The sequence below is a fragment of the Rutidosis leptorrhynchoides genome, chromosome 1, assembly GCF_046630445.1.
Source record: "Rutidosis leptorrhynchoides isolate AG116_Rl617_1_P2 chromosome 1, CSIRO_AGI_Rlap_v1, whole genome shotgun sequence".
Classification (NCBI taxonomy): Eukaryota; Viridiplantae; Streptophyta; class Magnoliopsida; order Asterales; family Asteraceae; genus Rutidosis; species Rutidosis leptorrhynchoides.
In genome coordinates, this window is record NC_092333.1 from 27,154,352 (window position 1) to 27,178,786 (window position 24,435).

At 32.8% G+C, this 24,435-nt stretch overlaps 1 protein-coding gene and 3 long non-coding RNA genes across 7 annotated transcripts; all 4 read left to right on the forward strand.

Annotated features, from left to right (window-relative positions):
• The first annotated feature begins 7,523 nt into the window (after window positions 1-7,523).
• LOC139857984 (uncharacterized) lies at window positions 7,524-15,907 on the forward strand. 4 transcript variants are annotated; one of them, XM_071846844.1, is made up of 7 exons: window positions 7,524-7,760; window positions 7,877-8,057; window positions 8,178-8,208; window positions 9,612-9,671; window positions 9,764-9,877; window positions 10,361-10,455; window positions 15,603-15,907. In XM_071846844.1, exons 4-7 carry the CDS (start codon window positions 9,618-9,620, stop codon window positions 15,688-15,690), a joined length of 351 nt encoding a protein of 116 aa, XP_071702945.1. In that variant the 5' UTR covers window positions 7,524-7,760; window positions 7,877-8,057; window positions 8,178-8,208; window positions 9,612-9,617; the 3' UTR covers window positions 15,691-15,907. The 4 variants fall into 4 exon arrangements, with proteins under 4 accessions (XP_071702945.1, XP_071702961.1, XP_071702953.1 ...); XM_071846860.1 differs by having other exon boundaries at window positions 7,524-7,745; window positions 7,840-8,057; XM_071846852.1 differs by having other exon boundaries at window positions 7,524-7,745.
• Window positions 15,908-17,175: 1,268 nt separating this feature from the next.
• Window positions 17,176-18,226, forward strand: LOC139858010 (uncharacterized). Its single transcript, XR_011762777.1, has 4 exons — window positions 17,176-17,321; window positions 17,447-17,488; window positions 17,635-17,693; window positions 17,791-18,226. It is a non-coding gene; the product is annotated as an uncharacterized lncRNA (long non-coding RNA).
• A 363-nt stretch (window positions 18,227-18,589) lies between these two features.
• On the forward strand, window positions 18,590-20,963 carry LOC139858017 (uncharacterized). Its single transcript, XR_011762784.1, has 6 exons — window positions 18,590-18,728; window positions 18,826-18,886; window positions 18,978-19,260; window positions 19,547-19,813; window positions 19,946-20,082; window positions 20,281-20,963. It is a non-coding gene; the product is annotated as an uncharacterized lncRNA (long non-coding RNA).
• A 1,239-nt stretch (window positions 20,964-22,202) lies between these two features.
• LOC139858023 (uncharacterized) lies at window positions 22,203-23,068 on the forward strand. The gene is made up of 3 exons (XR_011762785.1): window positions 22,203-22,321; window positions 22,639-22,740; window positions 22,846-23,068. It is a non-coding gene; the product is annotated as an uncharacterized lncRNA (long non-coding RNA).
• Window positions 23,069-24,435: the final 1,367 nt, after the last annotated feature.

Here is a 24,435-nt window from a genome sequence, read left to right on the forward strand (position 1 = left end):
TTATCAATAAACTATATCATTCAAAGTATATCTTAAACTTTCGAGTGTTTTGGTCGTTTACTTCTATAAATCGTTGTCTCGCTATTTGTTAATATATATATAATAACAAATCGTTTTATGACCAAGTTAATATATATTTTCAACATTCATAAACACGTTTTAAATATACGTCGCAAGTTATTCATATAATTAATATTCCAACTTATCATATATATTCAAATAAATATTTAATCCAATAAGTTTAATGTACAGTATCAAACAATTAATACATTGTTACGTTTTCAAGTTATAGTATATATATATGTATCTATATACATATAATTGTTCGCGAATCGTCAAGAATAACCGAAAGGTATTTGAATATATGAAAGTAGTTCAAAAATTTTGAGATTCAGTTTTACAGACTTTGCTTATCGTGTCAAAAATGTTAATCATACAAAGATTAAGTTTAAATTTGGTCAGAAATTTCCGGGTCATCACAGTACCTACCCGTTAAAGAAATTTCGTCCCGAAATTTGAGTGAGGTCGTCATGGCTAACAATAAAAATGTTTTCATGACAATTATGTGTTGATAAATAGAATTTTTATCACCGTTGAATAATATAGATAAAAAAAATCCAATTACTCGAAGCGTATAAGGGAAGTTATCGTAATAGAGTGAAATGGAGAATAGAGATTCGTCTTATCTCTTGACGTAGTAACGATTGATTTTCGGAATTTAAGGAATAGAAAATCTTCATAATTTAAATAAGATTTGATTCTTCGGAATTTAAAGAAATTAGGATTTCCTTTGATTAAATGCGTAATCTGCCTCGATTGCTATGTCTGATATTTTGCTATAAATTGACCTTTTCCGTTTCATTTATTTTCACCACTCCTATAATCTTCTTCCTTATTTCATACTTACAAAAGATTTATGAAAATGCTTCATCCAGTTCTGATTCTTGATATTTTCTTGGCTATCATATCATTCATTCTTCTTTTTCATCTGCCACCAGAGGAGGTTATTTTCTTCTACTATTACCTTGGGGTTATATTGTTTTTCATTCTCCCGTGTCTTTATATTGCTATACGCATTGATATACACGGTTTGTAATTCCGGGGTTGTTTTCGGGCTTTATATTTTCCATTATATATCGGAGCTTCATGCTTTCGTTTTCTCTTCTCGACTTTAAGTCAAGCGAATAATGGTCCAGAATTCGTAGGTATGAATTTCGGAATGAACATAATTAATATTCTAAGAAAGAAACGGTAATGGCACAATCTGACTTGTCAAATTACCAGAATACCTCGAAAAAACCGAATCATCAAGAAAAATATTTTCTTGATATGTTTAGAGGTTAAATAGAATGAAAGAGTTATGTAACATGGTTCATGATGAGGGTGGGATCTGTGAACCTTTATCACGTTCCATTAGAAACTTAGCATGACTTACTGTAATATAATCACGTTGATCAAGTGTCATTATATTATACTAATTCATGCTTCAGTTCCCAACACTACTTCAAAACATTCATATTTTAAACTTGAAGGTTTCAGAATTTAGAAACTAAAATAGTTTCTTTTATGATGTAACACAGATAGCGCGAAAAGATGAATGATTTCAGATAAGAATAGTTATGAAGATACCTCAAGAATTATCGAGGATATTTATAATGAAAGGTACGATGATATCTTAGAATATTTAAGATAATGATGATGATGAAGAATATTGTCTGCAAAGGTTTTAGAGTAAAGAGAAAGGTATTTACTAAGGATTTCAGCAGACACTGAATCAATTGGATTCTTTGAAGGCAGGTTCAGTCTTTGTGATTTATCCACAGCCTCCTTCATACTTTGTTCAATCCGTTTTCCAGTTCCAAACCTTCTCTTTTTCTCAGCTTTACCACCATACTATTCTTTATCATTAAACTTTTGACTGTTAAGGTCGTTTACAGTTTTTGCTGCTTCATCAGCATTGTTCCAATTTCAGAGAACTAGTTCATAGTTTGGGATGTTTTTTTTAGAAACTTCACATTCGAAGTATGTAAGTCTAGAAGATAGACATTATATGTATATATAACTGTTGACGTAGAATTGCTGCGATATTCGAAATACTGATTGCTAATTCCCAGTAGTTGATATGGCAATTATTGTTACAAGATGTGGATGAGTACATGATACAGTTTCAATGAGTATAAGGATTTTTCAGAAGGTCAAAGATCAATGAATTTGTTGGTAAATTTACTGCTAATGTGGTGGAACATAAAAGGTTCCCCAGTAACAAAAACGTATATACCAAAGTTTCAAGTCTGAAAGGTTGTCGTTGACTGGTTGAATGGTTGATAATACTGGATACTTTGAAAAGGGATTGCAAGGTTATTTTCGGTAAAAACAACGCTAAAGGATCTTGCACAGTTTTGAGGTCAAAGTATAGCTTCGAAAGATGTAGGAATCTAAGAATGATGTCTTTTATTAAATCTTGACTTTGGATTTTGATTTGTCAAAATCAAAATATGTAATCAAATTTGGATGAGGATGGTTGTTTTGATTTTTATAAAAGAATATATATTGTTGTGAAAGTAGTGAGTATAGTTGATGATTTGTTGAATCAGAATCGAAGAATGTAACATATTAATAGTGAATTTATATATCTCTCGGGTATTACCTACCCGTTAAAATATTCTCACCATTAACAGTTTGTACAAAAGAGTTTTTTTAATTACATTCTTTATGAAAATACACCTACATATATATTTTCGTTAGATGTAATCATGATTTAAATGAGTTAACATAATATTATTCTCATCTGGTTTTCGACTAGGACTAGAATATATAATCTCTAAAACTTTTAGAAACTACATATTCTCTGCAGAATATTTCTTCGATGAAGTTATGAATCAATACTTCATCGTTTGTTGTTGTTGGTATTCCTTGGTATCTATGGTGCGTATGACGTTGATGTTCGAGGTACAGATTGTGATGTTAAGATGTGGGATGCGGATGTTGTTGTTGGTGGTGGTGATGGTACTGTTGGTGTTGCTGATGGTGGTACTATTGCAGTCGGTGCTGCTGCTGGTGCTTGTAACCTTTGCACCACATTCTCCAAAGCCACTACCCGAGCGCGAAGCTCGTTGACTTCTTCTATTACACCGGGGTGATTGTCGGTTCGGACGAGTGGACGAATAAGATCTAGAATTTGAGATAATATATAATCGTGACGAGACACTCTGGAAATGAGAGAGAAAATGGTGTCTCGAACAGGTTCGCCGGTAAGTGCTTCAGGTTCTTCGTCAAGAGGGCAATGTGGTGGATGGAAGGGATCACCTTCTTCTTGTCTCCAATGACTAAGCAGGCTACGAACCCATCCCCAATTCATCCAGAATAGGTGATGGCTGATTGGTTGATCCATTCCGGTTACACTGTCTTCGAAATTCAGGTGAATATCCATATCGGAATAGCTGTCGGAGTTTAAGGAATTTGAACTTGATACATGATCCATCTTGTATAATTAGAGGGATGATTTTTGATATGAAATAGATTATAAAATTTAGTTTGGTATTCTTCAATACATAATTTACATATGTATATATAATACCAAATTCCATAAATCACGGAGAAATTTTCGGAAGATGTCAGGAAAAGTTTACAGTAACAGATACGCTAAGATATGAATTTTGTCTATACATTATTCATGCAATCAATGCAGTAAAACGTGTCTAGACTAGGAATGATAAGCAGGTAATTTCCTACAAAAAATGATAAGCAAAACTTTTGACATGCAGACACGGTCGAAGTCCAGACTTACTAATGCATCCTAACAACTATCAGTTAGACACACTCATGCAAGCCTGGTTCGCTAGGACCAACGCTCTGATACCAACTGTGACGATCGCTCCAAATCCATATGGACGAACACATCATTCATTGATTTCATTGCGAGGTATTTGACCTCTATATGATACGTTCTGTAAACATTGCATTCTTTTGAAAAGGCATACCATAAATGAATATTTAATTCCAAGGTTTTCGACATCTGATGATTTCTACATATAGACAATCACCGTAAATAATAGTTTACAATAATACTTCCGTTGACAATGCAGTCAAAATAGATATATGATGATGGTTTTGTGAATGCAACGTTTTCTTGAATAAAGCATGCAAGACTTCATGCACATAGCTTGTATATCATGTAAGCAAACAGCGGAAGACTTCTAGGGAACCTGAGAATAAACATGCTAACAAGTGTCAACACAAAGGTTGGTGAGTTCATAGTTTTAATGTTTTGCATAATCTGTACATAAAGGTGGATCACAAGATTTCAGTTGTTTCATCTAAAAACGTTTATCAAAATATTCTACGAAATTGAGCACCCTGGTAACTAAACTTAACGTATATATAATTTGTACCCTTTGTATAATCATCTTAATAAATACACACAAACCAACGTGTACGCTTCTCAAATAGCATACGTCCGTTAAAAGGCTAGTGCTCTAGCTCGGACGGGGATATCAAGCCCTATGGATCCATATACTACTACTCGCGCCCACCAGTTCTTATAACTGGCAGTTAACAGTTACCAAAGCTAAGGGATTTTCGGTTCAAACTCAGTGTAGAATTTAGTATGTACTTGTATCCATTGCGTTTAAAATAAAGTGCATGTATTCTCAGCCCAAAAATATATATTGCAAAAACAATTAAAAAGGGATCAATGAAACTCACCTTAGCAGCATATAAAGTCGTTCACCAAAATGTGACTGAAACTCGGATTACCAAATAACCGTAGATCTCAACCTAGAGAACATATACTGGTCAATAAATGTCTATCAAGCTAGGTCAGGTCATAGTGCATCATAATCCTAATGCTCGAGATCGACATACAAAAGTTATCCAAAGTCGTTTCAAAAAGTCAATTTTGACAATAGTTCAACAAAACGAGACATACCTTATATAAGGAGTCATTTACTCGGTTGGTAATATTTAAAAGTTCACTTTATCAATCTCGTAAACAAGTTGTTTAAATCTTAATTGCAGATTCAAAAGCAATTTCAATTAACGTCAATCATAATTCAGTTGATCATATCTTTTAATCCGTTCATCGAAACTATTCGGTGTCTAAATGAAAAGTTATTGATTTTTCGCCAGCTTTCCGAAAACATGTATATCATATACCTTTTACCAGTAATATATGTATTTAATTCGTGATTCATTATAAACTGTTTAACGACGAAATTTAGCATACAAACATGTATAAATATATATACTCGAGCACTAGACATGGATACACAATTAATGTATAAAAGATAAAATATAAATGCTTACGTATCAATATTGTGATTCAATATTGCAGAAAAGTATGTAGACACAACATAGATGATAACAGTAGGTTTGACTTGTAAATAATACCCATGAACATTACCCATAACCTCCATAGCTATAACTCATAATTTCTTTAACTTTATCCCGCTCAAAAACCCATTTTTGAAAGTGACACGCTCATAACCTCGTCGTAGTATTTTATGTATATTACTAATTAATAATTAATAATACTAATAATTAATAAGATTAATAATAATATTAATCTTAATAATAATAATAATAATAATAATAATAATAATAATAATAATAATAATAATAATAATAATAATAATAATTTAAATACGGAGGAAGTAACATAAATAAATATGTGTGTGATTGAAATGAAATCATTTGAATTTATAGAACCTTTTCTGAAAAAGTACCCCATGCGATCGCATGGGATTTGTGCTTCAAGGCCATGCGATCGCATGACACCCTGGGACAGCTCACAAATTTTTAACTTCTTGTTTGTTGACATAATATTTTATAATATATATAATTTAAATAATTAATTATATATTATATTAAATTCATGTGCATAGTTGACTTGTAATTTTCGTTTCGATGACTCGTACGTTGTCACTCGACTTATGTCCCGGTTCCGGTTTCTCGAACGCATTTTTGTACGTTTAGAAAACTCGCAATTTACGTTTTGTGACTCGTACCTTTGTCAAAATATAGTCTTAAATTATCAATAAACTATATCATTCAAAGTATATCTTAAACTTTCGAGTGTTTTGGTCGTTTACTTCTATAAATCGTTGTCTCGCTATTTGTTAATATATATATAATAACAAATCGTTTTATGACCAAGTTAATATATATTTTCAACATTCATAAACACGTTTTAAATATACGTCGCAAGTTATTCATATAATTAATATTCCAACTTATCATATATATTCAAATAAATATTTAATCCAATAAGTTTAATGTACAGTATCAAACAATTAATACATTGTTACGTTTTCAAGTTATAGTATATATATATATATATATATATATATATATATATATATATATATATATATATATATATATATATGTATCTATATACATATAATTGTTCGCGAATCGTCAAGAATAACCGAAAGGTATTTGAATATATGAAAGTAGTTCAAAAATTTTGAGATTCAGTTTTACAGACTTTGCTTATCGTGTCGAAAATGTTAATCATACAAAGATTAAGTTTAAATTTGGTCAGAAATTTCCGGGTCATCACAGCCGACATAATATTAAATTAATATAAATATAATTTATATAATTTATATAATTAATTATATATTATATTAAATTCACGTGCATAGTTGACTTGTAATTTTTGTTCCGATAAGTCGTACGTCATCACTCGACTTATGTCCCGGTTCCGGTTTTTCGAATGTCCTTTCGTACCTTTAGAACACTTGCATTTTACGTTTCGTGTCAAAATATAGCCTTAAATTATTCATAAACTATACCACTCATAGTATAACTTAAACTTTCAAATGTTTTGGTCATTTACTTCTATAAATCATCGTCTCGCTATTTGTTAATATATATATAATATATACATTTTCATTTTGAAATAGTGTTTTACTGTAGCAAAGTCAAATTTTACTGTAGTAATTCACCGTAGCAAAGTCAATTTCACTGTAGCAAATAGTGATTTTCGAAACACTGTAGCATTTTGAGTAATGTGGCAATTTGAAAACACTGTAGCAAATTAGTGTTTAACTGGTTCATCTTAAACGCTTTAGTTAACTTATCTAAATATCAATTGAATCAATAAACGAATGTTACTATCGTTTATTATATATATGTATATATCTTTTTAATATACATAAATCAGTTTTTAAATACACATTGGAAGTTATTTATAAATAAATTTTAATAATAAATATTTCAACTTATCATATACATTCAAATAGATATTTAAACCAATAAGTTTAATGTACGGTATCAAACAATTAATACATTGTTACCTTTTCATGTTATAGTATATATGTATCTATTTACATATAATTGTTCGCGAATCGTCGAAAACAATCGAAAGGTATTTAAATATATAAAAGTAATTCAAAAATTTTGAGATTCAGTTTTACAGACTTTGCTTATCGTGTCGGAAATGTTAATCATACAACGATTAAGTCGGAAATGTTAATCATACAGCGAATCGTCGAAATTTCTGAGTCATCACACTTTCCACAGAACCCGTACTCTTCATCTTCTTCCAGAGATCCAAAACAACAACACAATCAACTAGGGTTCTTCATTCTATCTACAAATCAGTTACGAAATCGCCCAATCTACAATCCATTATTGACTTTCAGCTATCCAAATCAACAATACCTACGCTGCATTAGGGTTCTTCGTTGTCAGTACCCTAATTTCTTTTCTTCTAATCATTCAACCCGATCCAATTTCATGTATTAACTTTTACGGTATACTTATATTATTTTGAATATGTGATTTTCTTTCACGATTAGGGTTGTGTGATTGTTCATGATTACTTTACAGCAGGTCCTGATCAACTGATTGAGTCGAAATTGTATTGTAGGAATAATTGAATTTTGCGATTGGATTTCATCAAGTAAGTTTCGCTAGATTTTATTCCCGTCGTTTTCTATTTGCTGCGTTTTCTCTGGTAATTTCATGCTACTTTGGGGATTTTGTGTTTTTTTTTTTTTTTTTACGTTTACAACAAGAAAAAGTGTTCGATATTCATAATTATATGTTGGGTAAGTACTATTGTTCATGTTACATCCTTTTTAAAGTTCTCTTTTTTTATTTGTTGTTGTAAAGGAAAGTAATGTTTGTGGTGTAATAATGTATTATTTGTTTATCGATTTTTTTTGCAGGCTGTTAAAAAATTCTAGCTTGAGTTTGGAGGTAATACCTATTCTTTTTGTTCGATTAATTAGGTCGGGTTGAATAAACTGTTGTCGTGGTTCTTAATTTGTAAGATCTTTATCATTCAGTTTCATACTATATTTGGTGATTTGTATAGTTCGTGCATTAGGTTTAGAAATATTCCTATTATCACCATCAGTCATATGCAAAAAAGTTATTAACAAATTATTGCTCAACATGTTCTGAAACTAACTATAATTTGTTCAACAACCTCAATTTGTTCTCATGATACTTTTGTTTATTAAACTGCTACCTTTCTTCTGTGAATGGAATATGCAGTGATGGGGAAAGCATGATATTTCGATAGATATCAACATGTCTTTGGTTTTCATGTTATTGATTTTAGATATCTATTTTGAAAAATGTAGGTTCCCAGACCCTGGGAAAATACTGGGTACGTATTAACTCATAATGGTTTGGGTTAGAACATGTCTAATGTTAAACTAATAATAGCAATTAAACTCGCAATGAACTCAACCGAAATAATAAGTTATGTAATGCATATCCATGATTCGTATAGATTTTCTTTATTGACTCTCTTTGATTGGTTATTTTCATATAATACCTACAAGAGTTGGGGAATGGGATAGATCACATATTAGTCTTCGAATACGATTTTCAGTTGCTAATTATACTAAAAATTTGGAATCAAATGAGCCCTTCTTCTACTACATTTGATTGAATAAGGCCATTGGCACCGACGATGTTTCAGCCGTGTTGTCTTTTTCAGGCGAAAATAAATTTGTTAGAATCTAAAAGACATCAGCCCTTCTTCTACTTCATGGATTTGCACGGTTCACATTTGGTCAACTTTTGTCACACTAAGGATAAATATTAATACATCAATATTCGTTACCATTGGTTCTTCATATGTTAATGAAAGATAATTAATATGATTAACTCGCTTGATTGAGTGGATCTAGGTGTGGGTGGATGTAGGATTCCTGATGGAATGCAAAATTATACTATGAACAAAGTGACGTGAAGAACTGATAGAATAATGTTGGTTAATGATTTAAACATGGTTCAGGTCATAATGGAATTCCCATTTTTTTGTAGGTCGAAATGGGCGGGGTGACCTGAAACACGTTTTTTGTCCAAGTTCTTTCCTTTTGATAATTAGTGTATCAGATATAATTAGAAAGTATTTAAAATTCAATAATAATTCATTAGTTTCTGGTAGAATTATTGAGGAAAAATGGATTGTCCCAGTTTGACATGTTTCTTTTTAATTTTTTTAATTTTTTTGTACCTGCTTGACCCGTTAATGAAATCATAACCCAGATTGACCCATATATTAGGAAACGAGTCGAAGTTAGGTCCTCGATCCTCATCCTTGTGTGTAACTCAATTTTTTTTTTTTCGCTTTGTTAATTGTTTAGGCATCCATGGAATCGATTCGCGACTCTCTATCTGAGGAGTTGGTTAAAATGACTGAGGAGGTATGTAAATCATCACCCAGATTGACCCATATTTTTTTTTATTTATTTATTTTCTTATTTTGTTTATAACAGCTCATGTATTATTGTTGCAGTGTGAAAAACTACGGTCTGAAGTTGCTCTTCTGCCTAGAATTAAGGCAGAGCTAGACTCACTAAAAGTCAGGCACTCAGCTGCATTAGAGTTAATGGGTGAACGAGATGAACAGGTAATACTACGTGTCAAAACGGGTCGCTTCCCAGTACGGGTCGACACATGTCTGGGTATCATTAAGCACCTTTTTGTCATTTTTTAGATTTGTTTTATATATATTTCATGTTAATAATGATTGCAAATACAATATTTTGACATTAATTGTCTAAACCTTTTAATAAAATGACTTAGAAAGTTGTATGAATGCCTGAGCGACCCATTTGTCCCTACTGTTATGATCAATTTGAAGGAAACAGAACCAATTTAAAAATTCCTTAAATGGGCCAAAATTGCTACCACTACCAATAAAGCATTGTGATTTTAACTATTAATTAGTACAAAGAAAATGAAAACAAATTTTGTTTTGTGTAGCTTGAAGAACTTCGTGCTGATATAGCGTACATTCATTGTCATTATTTGTCTGGCTCGATTTTTGTTGTATGTTTTTCAACTTTGAAAATGTATATTTCATCCTAATTATTTTTCGTCAGTAACTTAGGTGGTTCAGGAGAGTGACGATAAGGAGACGAAGCCTAATGACAGTATAAGAAAAGATCAAAGTGACAATAACTCTGCAAACAGTATTGTCAACAGGTAACATTGATTTGGAAATATATTTGTGTATATATGATATTAAATATCAGTTACCATAGTTTTTGATTCATGCTTTACACACTATAGTTTAATTAGATCCAAAAGACTTACCTTTTTTGATATTGCATATCAGGTGGGTTTTAGATGATATTGAGTTATTTGATACCTCATCTTGTGATAAGGCCCATGTACTCAAATCCACCAATTAATGGTCCTTCATTGTTGCTACTATCCTTAAGGATAGGTAATGAGTTACGTTAATGGGTTTGCACAAAAAAGGTTTATGGTGCAAAATGTAAAGCTTCAGAATTTTATGAATTAAGGTTTTAAGCAATTTGATCCAACAATACATATTATTAATATTTTTCATTATATAAATTAATGCTATATGAATCTTAGAATAACTGTTTAAAGCGTTATAGATAAAATAGACTTCAGCCAACTTTCAGCATGGTCCTCTTTTGGCTGATCAACTGTTAGAGATAAAAGGAAACCCAAATTGATCCTTCTATGAGAAAATGGGTCAAAATTGCCACCTTTGGTAATGATTAAGTGGTCTCGGCATATGAGTGGAAGTGATTATTTTTTTTTTTTAACTCTCATTGTCTTATTGTTTTTTTTTTTTTTTGAAAAGCAAGATGATTAAATAAAAACTCGAAGAATGAACAAGGCACGGCGCCGGTCACAAACGAATGACCAACCCAAAAATGCAAACGATTATATGAATTGTGCAAATAAGCACCACCCTAAAAAAAACAAAACAAAGGTTACAAAACAAGATAAGATTGAGGACTTGTAAGCCACATTAGCCAATCGATGGATGCCCCCTTAAGTCGACCCGATATCCATTCGAAAGCTTTTACTTGGATTTCGCTTACTAAAACCGAAGGGGACCACGAATCATTGCGAAAGACTTTCATATTGCGATTTTTCCATATGTAATATGCACACACCCAAACAACACTTTGCCAAATTTTTTTACCAAGGTCGGAAGATGAATGAACCAAAGAACCTTCAAGAATGTCAACATTTGAGAGGGAACACGGACCTAAATTCCACCATTTAAACATCCGAGACCATATATCCGAAGCGAAATTGCAATTAACAATTGAGTGTTCGACCGATTCAAGATCATCATCGCAAACGGGGCATCGAACACTATGAAGGTCAATGCCCCTTTTGTCGAGTTCTATCCGAACAGGGATTCTTTTCTTCAACGTTCTCCACACGAAAATTTCTATCTTTTTAGGCACAAGGTTGTTTTTCAAGGATTTTTTCATACCGGGAGTATTACCAAGGATATGACTATCAATCAAGGACGTTAATTTCTTGACAGTGAATATGCCATTAGACGTGAGATTCCACTTCCAAACTTCACGAGCATTTAAATCAAAATGAAAAGACTTGATAAGGTTCTCGATTTCTATCAATTCATTAAGTGTTCTACCTGTGGGAGGCCGGATCCAATTCCAAGTTGGAAAGCAAAATGGAAGCGAGCCTGAATGGACAGACGTAGAAACAGCAGAGACCAAAAAATTCTGATCAGCGGCTAAACATGGGATTTGAGCAACTTTCTGATGATTTGAGGCTGGACTAGAACGATGAGAAGCAGTAGGGTCACGGCCCAGATGTTGAGGCACATTAACAGCAGCATCGGCACTCAGAATTGCCTGATTCTGATCCAAAACAGAAGCAGCAACAGCAGAATTCAGGCGTGTTGTTGATGAAGAAACAACAGCAGTACGTATTGCAACACGATCACTAACCATAGCTTCCTTGTTTGAATCGAGCATATAAAGTCTCGGGAACATGTCCTTAAAATATACTGCCCCGCACCAAATATCCTTCCAAAATGAAGTAGATTTGCCATCTCCGATTGACTTTTTGAAAGAATTCTTGAAAGCAACATGACAATCTTCAATTGCATTTCCTGCAAAAATAATATTTTTCCAAATACCCGAGGCCGATTGACGGGCATGCCCATCTCCCGACCTCAAGCCACCGTCAATTCCATAAATACTTCGAATGATGTTAGTCCAAAGACAATTGGATTCGTTTTTGAACCTCCACCACCACTTGCCCAAAAGAGCAAGATTTTTGGCTTTTAATGACCCAATGTTAAGACCCCCCGCCCCGTAAGGTAAACATGTATGGGTCCATTTTACCCAAGAAATTTTTGAGCCCGAAAAATCCCCGCCCTAAAAGAAAATACGTCTCACACTCTCAAGAAATTTAAGCACACAAGGCGGGGCACGAAAAAGCGCGAAGTAATACAACGGAAGACTATTAAGCACCGATTTAAGAAGAACTAATCTACCCCCAAAAGACATCGTTCTCATTTTCCATTCCGATAGTCGTTTTTTGAACTTTTCAATAACCGGGGACCAATCACTAATTTTCTTCATTTTAGCACCAATTGGTAAACCAAGGTAAATAAAGGGGAATTTGCCGGCTTTGCAACCCATACGCCTTGCTAAGTTCTCCACATCCCCCGCACTAACACCAACACCGTAAAGGCAACTTTTATGAAAATTAACCTTTAAACCCGAAGCAAGTTCAAAACACTTCAATATATTGATAAGATTACGCGCATTACAACTTGACCAATCACCTAGAAACATCGTATCGTCCGCATACTGTAGGTGTGATATCATGACTTTATCTTTTCCTATCTCCACCCCCTTGAATAAACCTCGATCAACCGCGGCTTTAGTTAGGATGTTGAGGCCTTCCCCTGCAAGAATGAACAAGAAAGGGGATAACGGATCACCTTGTCTTACACCTCTACCAATGGAAAATTCACGAGTGGGAGATCCGTTAATAAGAATAGATATGCTAGCCGATTTTAGACAAGCAAGGATCCATTTACACCATTTACTACCAAATCCCATACATGTCATCACCTCCATTAGAAAGTCCCAATTAAGACTATCAAATGCTTTCTCGAAATCAACCTTAAAAACAAGTCCTTTTTTCTTTTGGTTCTTCAAATATTCAATAGATTCATTGGCGACCAACACACCATCAAGGATATATCTTTCTTTTAGAAAGGCACTTTGTTCCGACCCGATTAATTTTGGTATAACTTTTCTTAGTCTATTAGAAAGAATCTTTGCTACAATTTTATAAAAGCTACCAATGAGACTAATGGGTCGGTAATCACTAAGGGTAATAGGATCACTTTTCTTAGGGATTAAGGTAACAAAAGAAGCATTACATCCCTTCGAAAATTCACCTTTTTCCCAAAACCATGTAATAGCATTAAGAACATCTTCCTTAATAATATCCCAAAACTTCTTAAAAAATCTAAGATTAAAACCGTCGGGTCCGGGGGCTTTCGAACTACCACAATCATGTATTGCTTCAAAAACTTCCGACTCACTAATGGGAGATTCAAGCCCCGATGCCTCCTCGAATGATAGAGTGGGATAAGTAAGGTTAATAAGACTAGGTCTAACACCCTGTTGTTCTTCAAAACGGCTCTTAAAATGTTGAAAAGCCGCCTCTTTGATATCACTTGGATCTTCACACCATACCCCATTAATGGATAACCCTCGGATATTATTTTTGTTGTATCCTCTTTTAATCACCGAATGGAAATATTTAGTATTCTCATCACCTTCTAGAATCCAAAGAACTCGAGCTTTTTGTTTTAGCATGTTAACATTAATTTTCTCCTTTTGGAACCATTCTTTTCTCGCATCTAGCCATTGTTTTCTTTCATCATCATTTATGAGACCCAATTCGGCTTTATGTTCGAGGTTACTTGCAATGGATTTCAATATTTCAATTTCACCCTCTAAATTACCAAACTTTTGAAAACTTTTTGATTTTAGCGCGAGTTTAGTCTTTTTTAATTTGTTTCGTAAGCAACAATCTTTACGGGCTCCACCCCCACCATCTTCGGCCCAAGCTTCATTTATAACATGATCGATATTTGCAATGTCTAGCCATTCATCAAAAACTTTAATAGGTTTTGGCCCGAAATTTTTGATATCATCCTTAAGAATGATAGGACAATGATCCGATTTACCACGATCTAGAGCAACCACCGAAAGACAACTCCATAAATTGTTAAAACTATCATTGACTAAGAAGCGGTCTAATTTGCTAAATTTGGTGCCATCGTCACTAATACGAGTGAACAATCTACCCCCTAACGGAATATCAATTAACTTGGAAACGTTGATAAAATCATTAAAACTAGTAGCTCTATTTTCAATGAAATGGCAATTAAGTCTTTCATCTTCGGATCTAACTTCATTAAAATCCCCACAAATCACCCATGGAACATTTGGTTCATTTGAGATTTTTCTTTGTAATTGATCCCAAAAGAGTTGTTTACTTTGATCATCATGTGGACCATAAACATTGATCACATTAAATTGCTTTCCGGAACTCTTCCATACACCTCGAACACCAATAAAAAAAATTGAAACAAACGAATCAGAAACAATAAAATCATTACTATCCCATATAATCAATTGCCCACCCGACTTGCCAACCATTTCCTTTTGAATATAATTAACATTATGGTTCCCCCACAAACTACAAATCCATTGTAAATCGACAGAGTGAAGTTTTGTTTCTTGTAGAATCACAAAGTTAGGTTTTTCAGAACGACAAATACTTTTAAGCCAACCGAGTTTACATTCTTTACCAACTCGAAACCCTCTAATATTTAATGACAGGAACTTCATAAAACATATAAATATAACGAGAAGATTAGGATCAGGGATTTAATGGGTGGCTTTTTCCACCCACCTGAGACCTAATTGATCACCAAAGTCTCTTAAACCACTATTGGAAATTGAAAAAGATGAATTATTCGAATTGGATACCTGCCTTGTGTTTGATGTTGATCTCCTGGAAACTGCAGAATTAGGTTGCTTAGCGCACGAAGAGCTGGTAGATTTAAGAAACTCGTTCTTCTGATGATCAATCTTGGCAGCCCTCTTTGAGTTCATAAGTCGCGATGAGGTTTTCCATCTTGTAACTTCGAGAAACAGCAGTCCTTTTTTGAAGAATTCGTTCGACTCACCCGCTTGGTTTTACCCCGATCAATATTTATCGCAGAATCAATACCCTTACCACGTGAAAAATACCTAGCCTTTTCACCCTTACGACGGTTGATATTGTTGTTTCAGATTATCATGCCTCTTCTTTGCTCTTGGTGCTATAAAGTCAATCTCCCATTTCCATGTCACTTCTAATTACAATACGTCATTGGATTAACATTATTTTTTGGCCTATTGAAGTGTTTCTTGATAAGTTGGTGATGACAATTAACTTTGATGATGGTAACCATTAAATACTCTAAGATCCTATTTGTAAGATTTATCATATTTATGTGGTCTCTTTTTAAATATGCACATAACTGTCATTAACACGCATGATGACAAACGTAGTTGATGGTTGAATGAAAAACGTGATATGTGGTCTCTTGGTTGAATGAAAAACATAGTTTGTTTTATTATCAAGTGTGATGTCTTATATTTATGTGGCTTCGATAATGTTGATAAGTTCGTTTTGATTTTATACTTAGTCTTATTAGGGCTCACCGTGCAACGCACGGGCTCTTAAAGGCTAGTATATATATATATATATATATATATATATATATATATATATATATATATATATATTATATATTATATATTATATATTATATATATATCACTAAATCAGTAACATAAATCCGACGTGTCCTACTCCCATTGTCCCACAGAATTTTCTAATTAATCTTGCTTAATTATCCCTAATTATCTCTGAACGCCACGTGTCCAGTACATTAAGCCCGTCAAATGATTAAAACCCATTTGATCGATCTGCTTCAAACCTAATAAATCAGTCGATAGAGCCGCAAAACACAGTTAATATCTGATTCTGAATCAATCAAATACGATTGATAACCCAAATAACTAATCCCGTATTTCTACAGCTCATCGTCTCTCTTCTACAGAATTTCAATCAGCGAATCTGGGTAAGCAGGTATGTAATTAAATGTGTGTCTTAATATTCAATTGATTGACAAACGTATAGATGAATCAATTTGTGTTTTGATTTGGTTTTAAATTATTATTGTTTGTATTGTTTTGTCGATATTGTTGTCTTTTTGAATTTTCTTACACATAAAATTTATTATAATCTGTACACGAAGCCTAAAGATTTCTGAAATTCATTGTCAACTTCCACTTTCTTGAAAACATTATCAACTTCTTTTTTCAGTACAACGCGGTATTGTGAAACTCCACAATTCGTGTTTAAGGTTAGGTTAATGATTCAGTGGATAATAAATTTGTTTCAGGAAAGGTTGTTCATCAGCATTTCACATTATCGTATGAAATTCAAAGGAAGATGAACCTATTCCTTGACATTAGACATCTTGATGGTAATATGTAACTCAATATCCCTGTTATTTATTTTATCATGGTATTTTGATATATTTGAATTTTATGAATAATATGTATTGACAGCAATAAATAATGCATAATCTGTAATTGTAGCCTGAAGTTGATGATATTTTATTAGCCCGTTCTAAACATCTATTGAATAAATTTTGTTTGATCAAATGTAATGCTTATATCACTTTAATATTTTATGTATTCATAGTATAGAAGTTTAATAGTATGTTATTGGAACAACCAATTCTGCTACTTTGTTAACATTTCAGGTACGTTCTTGATCTAATGGAGTAATTATATTATGATGTGGTGATGATGCGTTTGCGATTATAACTATATTCATTATCAATTGCTTTATGACGTCTAATGATTGTGTTATAATATTCAGGCCAAACTTTGCTACATTACACATAGTAGGTTCTCCAAAGATGAATGTAACCACCTTCAATAGAGTTCTTCGAGGTAATCATGCAATCAAATGGAAGATATTTTAGCGTATTCTATTTAGTTTTTGTATTAACATGTGTGAAGTGCTAAATTCCATGGGGTTTTCTTGAGTTATACACTACTTATGAAATGATTTTTAGGTGCCCTCAAGGTGTTCGATGAAATAACGCATACGATTCCCGGTGAGTTTTTTTTCTTTATTTTCAGTTCTACAGGTTATCATTTGAATTGTCCTTAACAAAAGCATAATCCAGATCAATATGCTTTTGGGTTTTATAGATTTTCATTTGACTGTGAACTTTAAAGTTCCCTTTATGTACACTAGCAGACACTCCAAGAACCGCAGCTCATTGCTAAGAGTATGCCCACCTAATTAAATGGGATGAGGTACTCTACAATGCAATTCATTATTATTATTTTTTGTTCTTTAACCTTTTCATTAATGTTTTTTGTTCTATATTCATTATTAAGCTAACCCTTTCAGGTGCATAGTGAAAAAACTATTGATCCAGATAACCCTGAACATATGCAGTGGGTGTATTTAGAGGTTAACGAGTATATTGTTGCTTTCTTACTTTTCCTTTTTAACTTATAATCTCCTCATATCTTTTCATGATCAAGTTTTATTGTCAGGCTTTCAAAAGAGCTTAACTTTTTGGCATTCTAGGGGTCATGTATTCTTTGACACAATTTTTTAATTTGCTTTCGTGGTATTGTTGTATACATTTGTCTAATTACCTGCCTTTTCATGACTCACTTATATTACAACATATTGCTTAAATCGGCAGTTCAATTTGTGTTGTCCAGCTATGACTATTAGTTTTATTTGTAAAAAAAAAAAAAAAAAACTGGGTGTTTAAATTCTGTTATGTTTGGTAGTTGTGAACAACATGTTTGTTCATCAATTGGATCTTCAAATGTGAGAGGTAACCTCAGATTTTTATCCGGAGTTTTTTTTTTTTTTTTTTTAAATAAGCTGACATCACTATCACTATCACTATTCACTATATACATTAAAAGAGAGTCTCGATTAGCTAATAAATATTTTCAAAAACCCTTTAATCACCGTTAGATTAGAAAATTACATTACAATAGTTCATAATCATTCACTGAAAATATTAACTAATAAATCAATTTTACATGCACTCCATCTCTAAAATACCCTTTACTAATAATAATTACTCCGTAAGATTCAGATTCAAGCTGCTATCAATAACATCCAGCCACCTAAACAAAATCTTGCCGACTCATGAATTACCCCTAAACCCCTGATTTCAATCCCTGATTAATGAGAAAAAATCGGTCTTCTAATTTTACTCTTAATCATCGCTCATATCTATTGTCGCCGCATAATTCAAGCGTCAATCTTAAACCGATGCGAGATTATTATGTTACAAACAAAGCGATCATACAACTCACTTTGTATTTAATTCTCATCTCATTCTTTATTTAGGTTTTAGTTTTTCAGGTTTATCGAATTGGTACTTAAATTAATTGGTTTGTTCATCTGAATTAACAGGTTCGTGGGATATGTTTGATATCTGCAGATCCAAATAAACCTGTTTCGGTATTAAATCTAGGTTAACAATCTTCATCTCATTCCGTTTCTGATTGTGTTTCTATTGATGTATTGTTTATGTTTATATATTTTAAGATTTGTTTTAATTACAGGTGTACCTTGATTTTGGTCTTGCTATTCCAAAACTCAGTGTCCATGGCATGACACCATCATTAAAAGAACTTTTGGATCTCACACCACTAAAAAAGGTGATCTCATCAACAAAAGATTTGTATTAGCTTAGTTTCTGTGTATTGTATAAGATTGTGTTTGATGTACTTTGAATAAGCTTGTGAGTATTGTAATAATATATTAAGCTAATCTGTATTTTGGACATTGTATGCGCAGGTGATGTTCAGATCAGATGCGTTGGATTTCCTGAAGCATTTTACTTAGGTTTGTGAAACCCGAATTATGTGTTTTCCCCATGACTTGTACATACATACGAATATAGCTAAAAGGTCTATATCTCTAAAAGGTCAAAAGGGTGATACCTTAACTCATATATCATTCCGATGACTTGAACGATTCGAAAAGATAAAACCTTTTTAATTTTATTTTAATGACTAAGAAGATTACCAAGTGAAATCATATTTGGCACACTAATTATTTAGTGACTAAGATTACAAAGTGGATAGGTTTAATATTTACTCTCATTATAATTACTTCGGCAGGTGCTAAGAGAGCACGGGAAGTATTTTCTGTTCTACGCGATGCATGTAATGAGGGTGATTTATCAATTCCCGAAGCTCTTGAAGCTGTTAAAGACATCTTTGCTGAAAATGCAAAAGCGTTATACAAAATCGATAGCATTGTGACAGCTACACATGTTTTTGATACGTTATCAAAGTTGGATAATCACGCGAAAGAAGAGTTTAACTTTACCCAACAAGATGTTGTGCTTGTTCGCGTTCTATGGGTAGACGCTCCTGGACAACATAGGTGCCGTGTATGTAGTTTCTCTTTTGCAGATTAAGTTGTTATTTATTTATTTAGCCGTACGTAATCCTAAAGCCTTTGAGAATTTGAATACATTTGGTCTCAGGTGGTCCCACAAAAACGGTTCAATAATATTGTGAAGGAAAATGGGTTAGGTCTAACCTGTGCCGCTATGGGCATGAGTTCAGCAACGGATAGTCCAGGTGATGAGACCAATCTGACTGGGACCGGTGAGATCAGACTCATGCCAGATTTATCAACCAGATGCAAAATCCCATGGTATTATTTTGTTGTTATAAAACGTTTACACTCTAATAGAATACAGTACTTTTATATTCCTTGCTACTATCTTTTTATGATAAAATTACTTGATCAACACTTTTGAAAAGGATATTAAATAACACAGCATTCAAATAGTTCTTTTTAACAATATAGCAATATATTTTGTAATGTAAGGATATAATCGTCTTTGTACAGGGTGATGAATGAAGAGATGGTTTTGGGTGACATGCACTGCATGAATAGTGGTACGCATTGCTTTACCTTTAAATTTGTGAGGGCTTCTTTTAAATAGTACTTTTAAGATTTGTTAAGCTTGGGAAAAGTAGTTTGCTGTAGGAACAGGGGTACAAATTGCTCTGCTTATAAATTTGTTTGCGCTCGCAGTTTAAATGAAGTCTGACGTCTTCAGGTGTTGGTTGTTGTTTAACATACTCTTCGTAGAATTCTTTTCACATGCTATTTATGAAGAACTAACTCGGACACTCGAAATGTATAACTGTTTTTTAACATACTCTTCATAGAATTCTTTGCACGACATACAAATGTCCTGCATATCAATCGATCATTTGGTTTAGTTCGAACTGAGGGATTTGATTCCTCTTTACCTTAAAAGAGATAACTTATTACGTATTGCATAGCTTTTGACAAATACAATCAAGGAAAACGATATCGCTGCATAGCTGTTAATCGATGAGAACATTAATCAATGGGTGGTTTTAGATATTACATTCATTCAATCAGTGTATTATCTTTTATCCTTTTAATTCATTTATTATTTAGCCAAATTACACTAATCCACAAATTCTTCTAATATTTTCATGACACCAATGGATGGAAGCACAGATTGTGTTATGATATCATCTAGGATTACGAGTGAATGTCGACGTGTTTCGATTGAGAAACGATGTGTATGAAACAGGTATGGATTCATTATATAAAAATTCAGAATTTTTATACAAACGTTACATATTTTATATCTAATTTATTATTATTAAAACTTGACATTGACTACAAACGTATTTATAAAATCTACCAACATGACTTTGAGCTGAAGTTTTGCAAATCTCTTCCAGCTTTACATGGAAATCATCTCCTTTTACACTTAAAGGGTTATAATTATTCAACTATCTTATAAAATGTGACAACTTTGATCCTCTTAATAAATTGGATTGTGTTATGTTATTTCTTTAATAGTACAATCGGTCAGTTCTATAATAGCGAATTGTCAGTTTTGGAATAGCCAATGGGCAGCAATAATGGCTCGTGTTATAAAGAATTATCAATCTGAAGATCTTTTTGACGAGATATTTAGTCTATTTATGAATATGTTTGAGGTACTTACAACATATAATAATATAATAAAATGTAGTAATATCTTAGCAACAGTATAGGCAAAATGTTGCAAGTTGTATTACTTGTGCAGGTGCATGCAGGGATGGCAATGGATGTTCCATCCATAGACATTCACCCGATCCGATCCATTTATAATGGATATGGATGATGTAAATGGACGATTAACGGATACGGATATGGATATGGATGATTTAAATATTTCGTGGATCGGATATAGATGACAATTTATCATCCACGGATATATCCATTATCACTCGAAATATATTTATACATACATATATACGTATTGAAATATATGCATATACATCTACATATCGATATACATATAACCTATAACCTATAAATTACTAAATTATTAACGAAAATAAGGGTTGGGGTAGTCACAATTATTAAATGGTTACCAAAAATATTCAAAGTTACATTAGTTTTAACGTATATTTACTTACATTATAACGTATTTTGCTCAATTGAATTCACAATCAGCGACAAATTACAATCAAAACATGCGTAACAAATAAAAAACATAAAGATTAAATATTTACATTTGTTATAATCCATATTAAGTTGATAAATTCATCGTTAGATTAACACATTATATGATATTCAACGGATATCCATTAACCCGCTCAATCCATCGAATATGGATATGGACGGATGAACTGAAATTAAATGGATATGGATATGGATATGGATGAGGAAAAATTAAATGGATATGGATGTGGATATGGCCTCATCCGATCCATATCCGATTCATTGCCATCCCTAGGTGCATGTGGCAAGTGGAGGTGGATCGTACCCGTTTTCTATTTATGTCCTGAGAAATACAAGATTTTTTTTTACGAATAGATCAAAAACTCCGTCTAAAGCCATTGCAAAATCAATTGTAAGTTTAATATGTAGTTCATAGTCTTGTAAGACCACAATTACTAATTCTAGAGGTGACAAGATGGATGGGTCGGGTAATAGGTCATGATAGATACAGTTACAAATGAATTTGTTCAATTAATAATTTTTTAGTTACAACTAATAGATGCAATAATGATCTAAATCTTAGTGATTTAGGAGGTTGTATGCTTTAAAAATAAACTTTGGACAACTTCCAACTCATTCTAGATTCTAGATTTCGTTCCTTGCATTATTTGATGTGTTGTGTTGTGTTGTTAGGATGTGTATCATTTACATGTTGGATACTTCGTGCAGATATTACCACTCTTCTAATGGCGGTCGATGGACGTATTCACTAGAGAGGTTTTTGTCACATTTGGCTTATGCACTTCAGAAACTTTTACAACAAGAGAAAGAGTAAGATTTTTGATCCTCTGTATGACATTATTATCTTCTTTAAATTTGCTTTATATGTAATTTATTAAATTGTTAAATTTATAATATGATGCTTTATCGATTTAGGAATGGACAGATTGAATTCTGTCTGGGCAGCAGATTGAATCAGGATCGGGTTGTGTTGGGCCAACTTGCCAACATTTCTTTGTCCATCATTTGATATCGTTTAATTATTAATGTATTAAATTTAATAACATCTTACAACATATAGTGTTGTAGCAATTATCTATTTGCTTATAGTTTACTATTGGAGATAGAATACAACAAAAACCAACCCCATTTTATGTAAACGGGCTGAAAATGCTACCAATATTGTTAGTTTTGGTACCTAATCGTTCATTTATGTCTTGTGTGACCGATTTCACTCACCTTTCTCACTTTCTATTGTTAGGTGACAACTACTAATCAGTTTAAGACGGCTTTGACATCACTAGCGTTTTCTGTTCGGTTGCTATTTTTTACGTCGTTATCTGCTCCATCGATGGAAATAGACGATGTTAATGACGAGAATATGTTTCGTGATGTCCTTATGCTATCGCTCGATAATGCCTTAATGTTAATGAAATATAATATACACATTTTTAAGAAATATAATGTTCCGATTTTTAAAGGCTCGCGAGTTACGTGCCAAAGCTTTGTTGGAGATTGAAAAGATACTCACCCGAAGACAACAAGCTATGGATTTATTTATAATCCATGAACAGCTCAAAAACATTAATGACATTAACGAATTTGTGGGAAACCATTAGTAGAATTGAGAAACATCAAAAAGTTACATTATCATCATACTATAAAAAACGCAAAACCGCGAGTCTTTAACTACCACATGGGTCAAGAATGTATTTTTCTTACAACTCTAATTATATATACTTATAGTACAAACTAGATTCATTTTGACAACTAATATAAGCTTAACGGATAAAAGGATTCACATTGAGAGTTAATGGTTTAAGGTTAAAGAATTGCTATTTAGGGTTTACGGTTTATGGTTTACAGTTTACGATTTAGGGTTTAGGGTTAAGATTTTGAAATTTATGCTTTAGGGTTTAGGATTTTGTGTATAGGATTTACGGTTTAGTGTTTAGGGTTTAAGGTTTAGAGTTTAGGCTTTAGAATTTAGGGTATAAAGTTTAGGGTTCAGGGTTTTTTGGCTTATGGTATATGGTTTAGTGTTTAGGATTTACATATAGGGTTTAGGGTTTATGGTTTAATGTATAGGGTTTAGTTTATAGGGTATAGGTTTTAGAGCATAGAGTTTAGGGTTTAGATTTTAGAATTTATGGTTTAGGGTATAGTGTTTAAGGTATAGGGTTTAGGGTTTAGTGCGTAAAGTTCAGGGTTGGTGGTTAAGGGTTTAGGGTTCATTTTGGGTTTAGGGTTTACATATAGGGTTTAGGGTTTAAAGTTTAGTGTATATGGTTTAGGGTTTAGGGTCTAGGGTTTAGTGTGTAGTGTTTAGGGTTTAGAGTTTAGTATTTAGGGTTTAGTGTGTATGGTTTAGTGTTTTGTGTTTAGGGTTTAGTGTTTGGGGTTTAGAGTCTAGAGTTTAGGGTTTAATGTTTAGGGTTTAGGGTTAGTGTTTAGGGTTAAGTGTTTAGGGTTTAGGATTTATGGTTTAGGGTTTAGAGTTTAGTGTATAGGGTTTAGGGTTTAGTG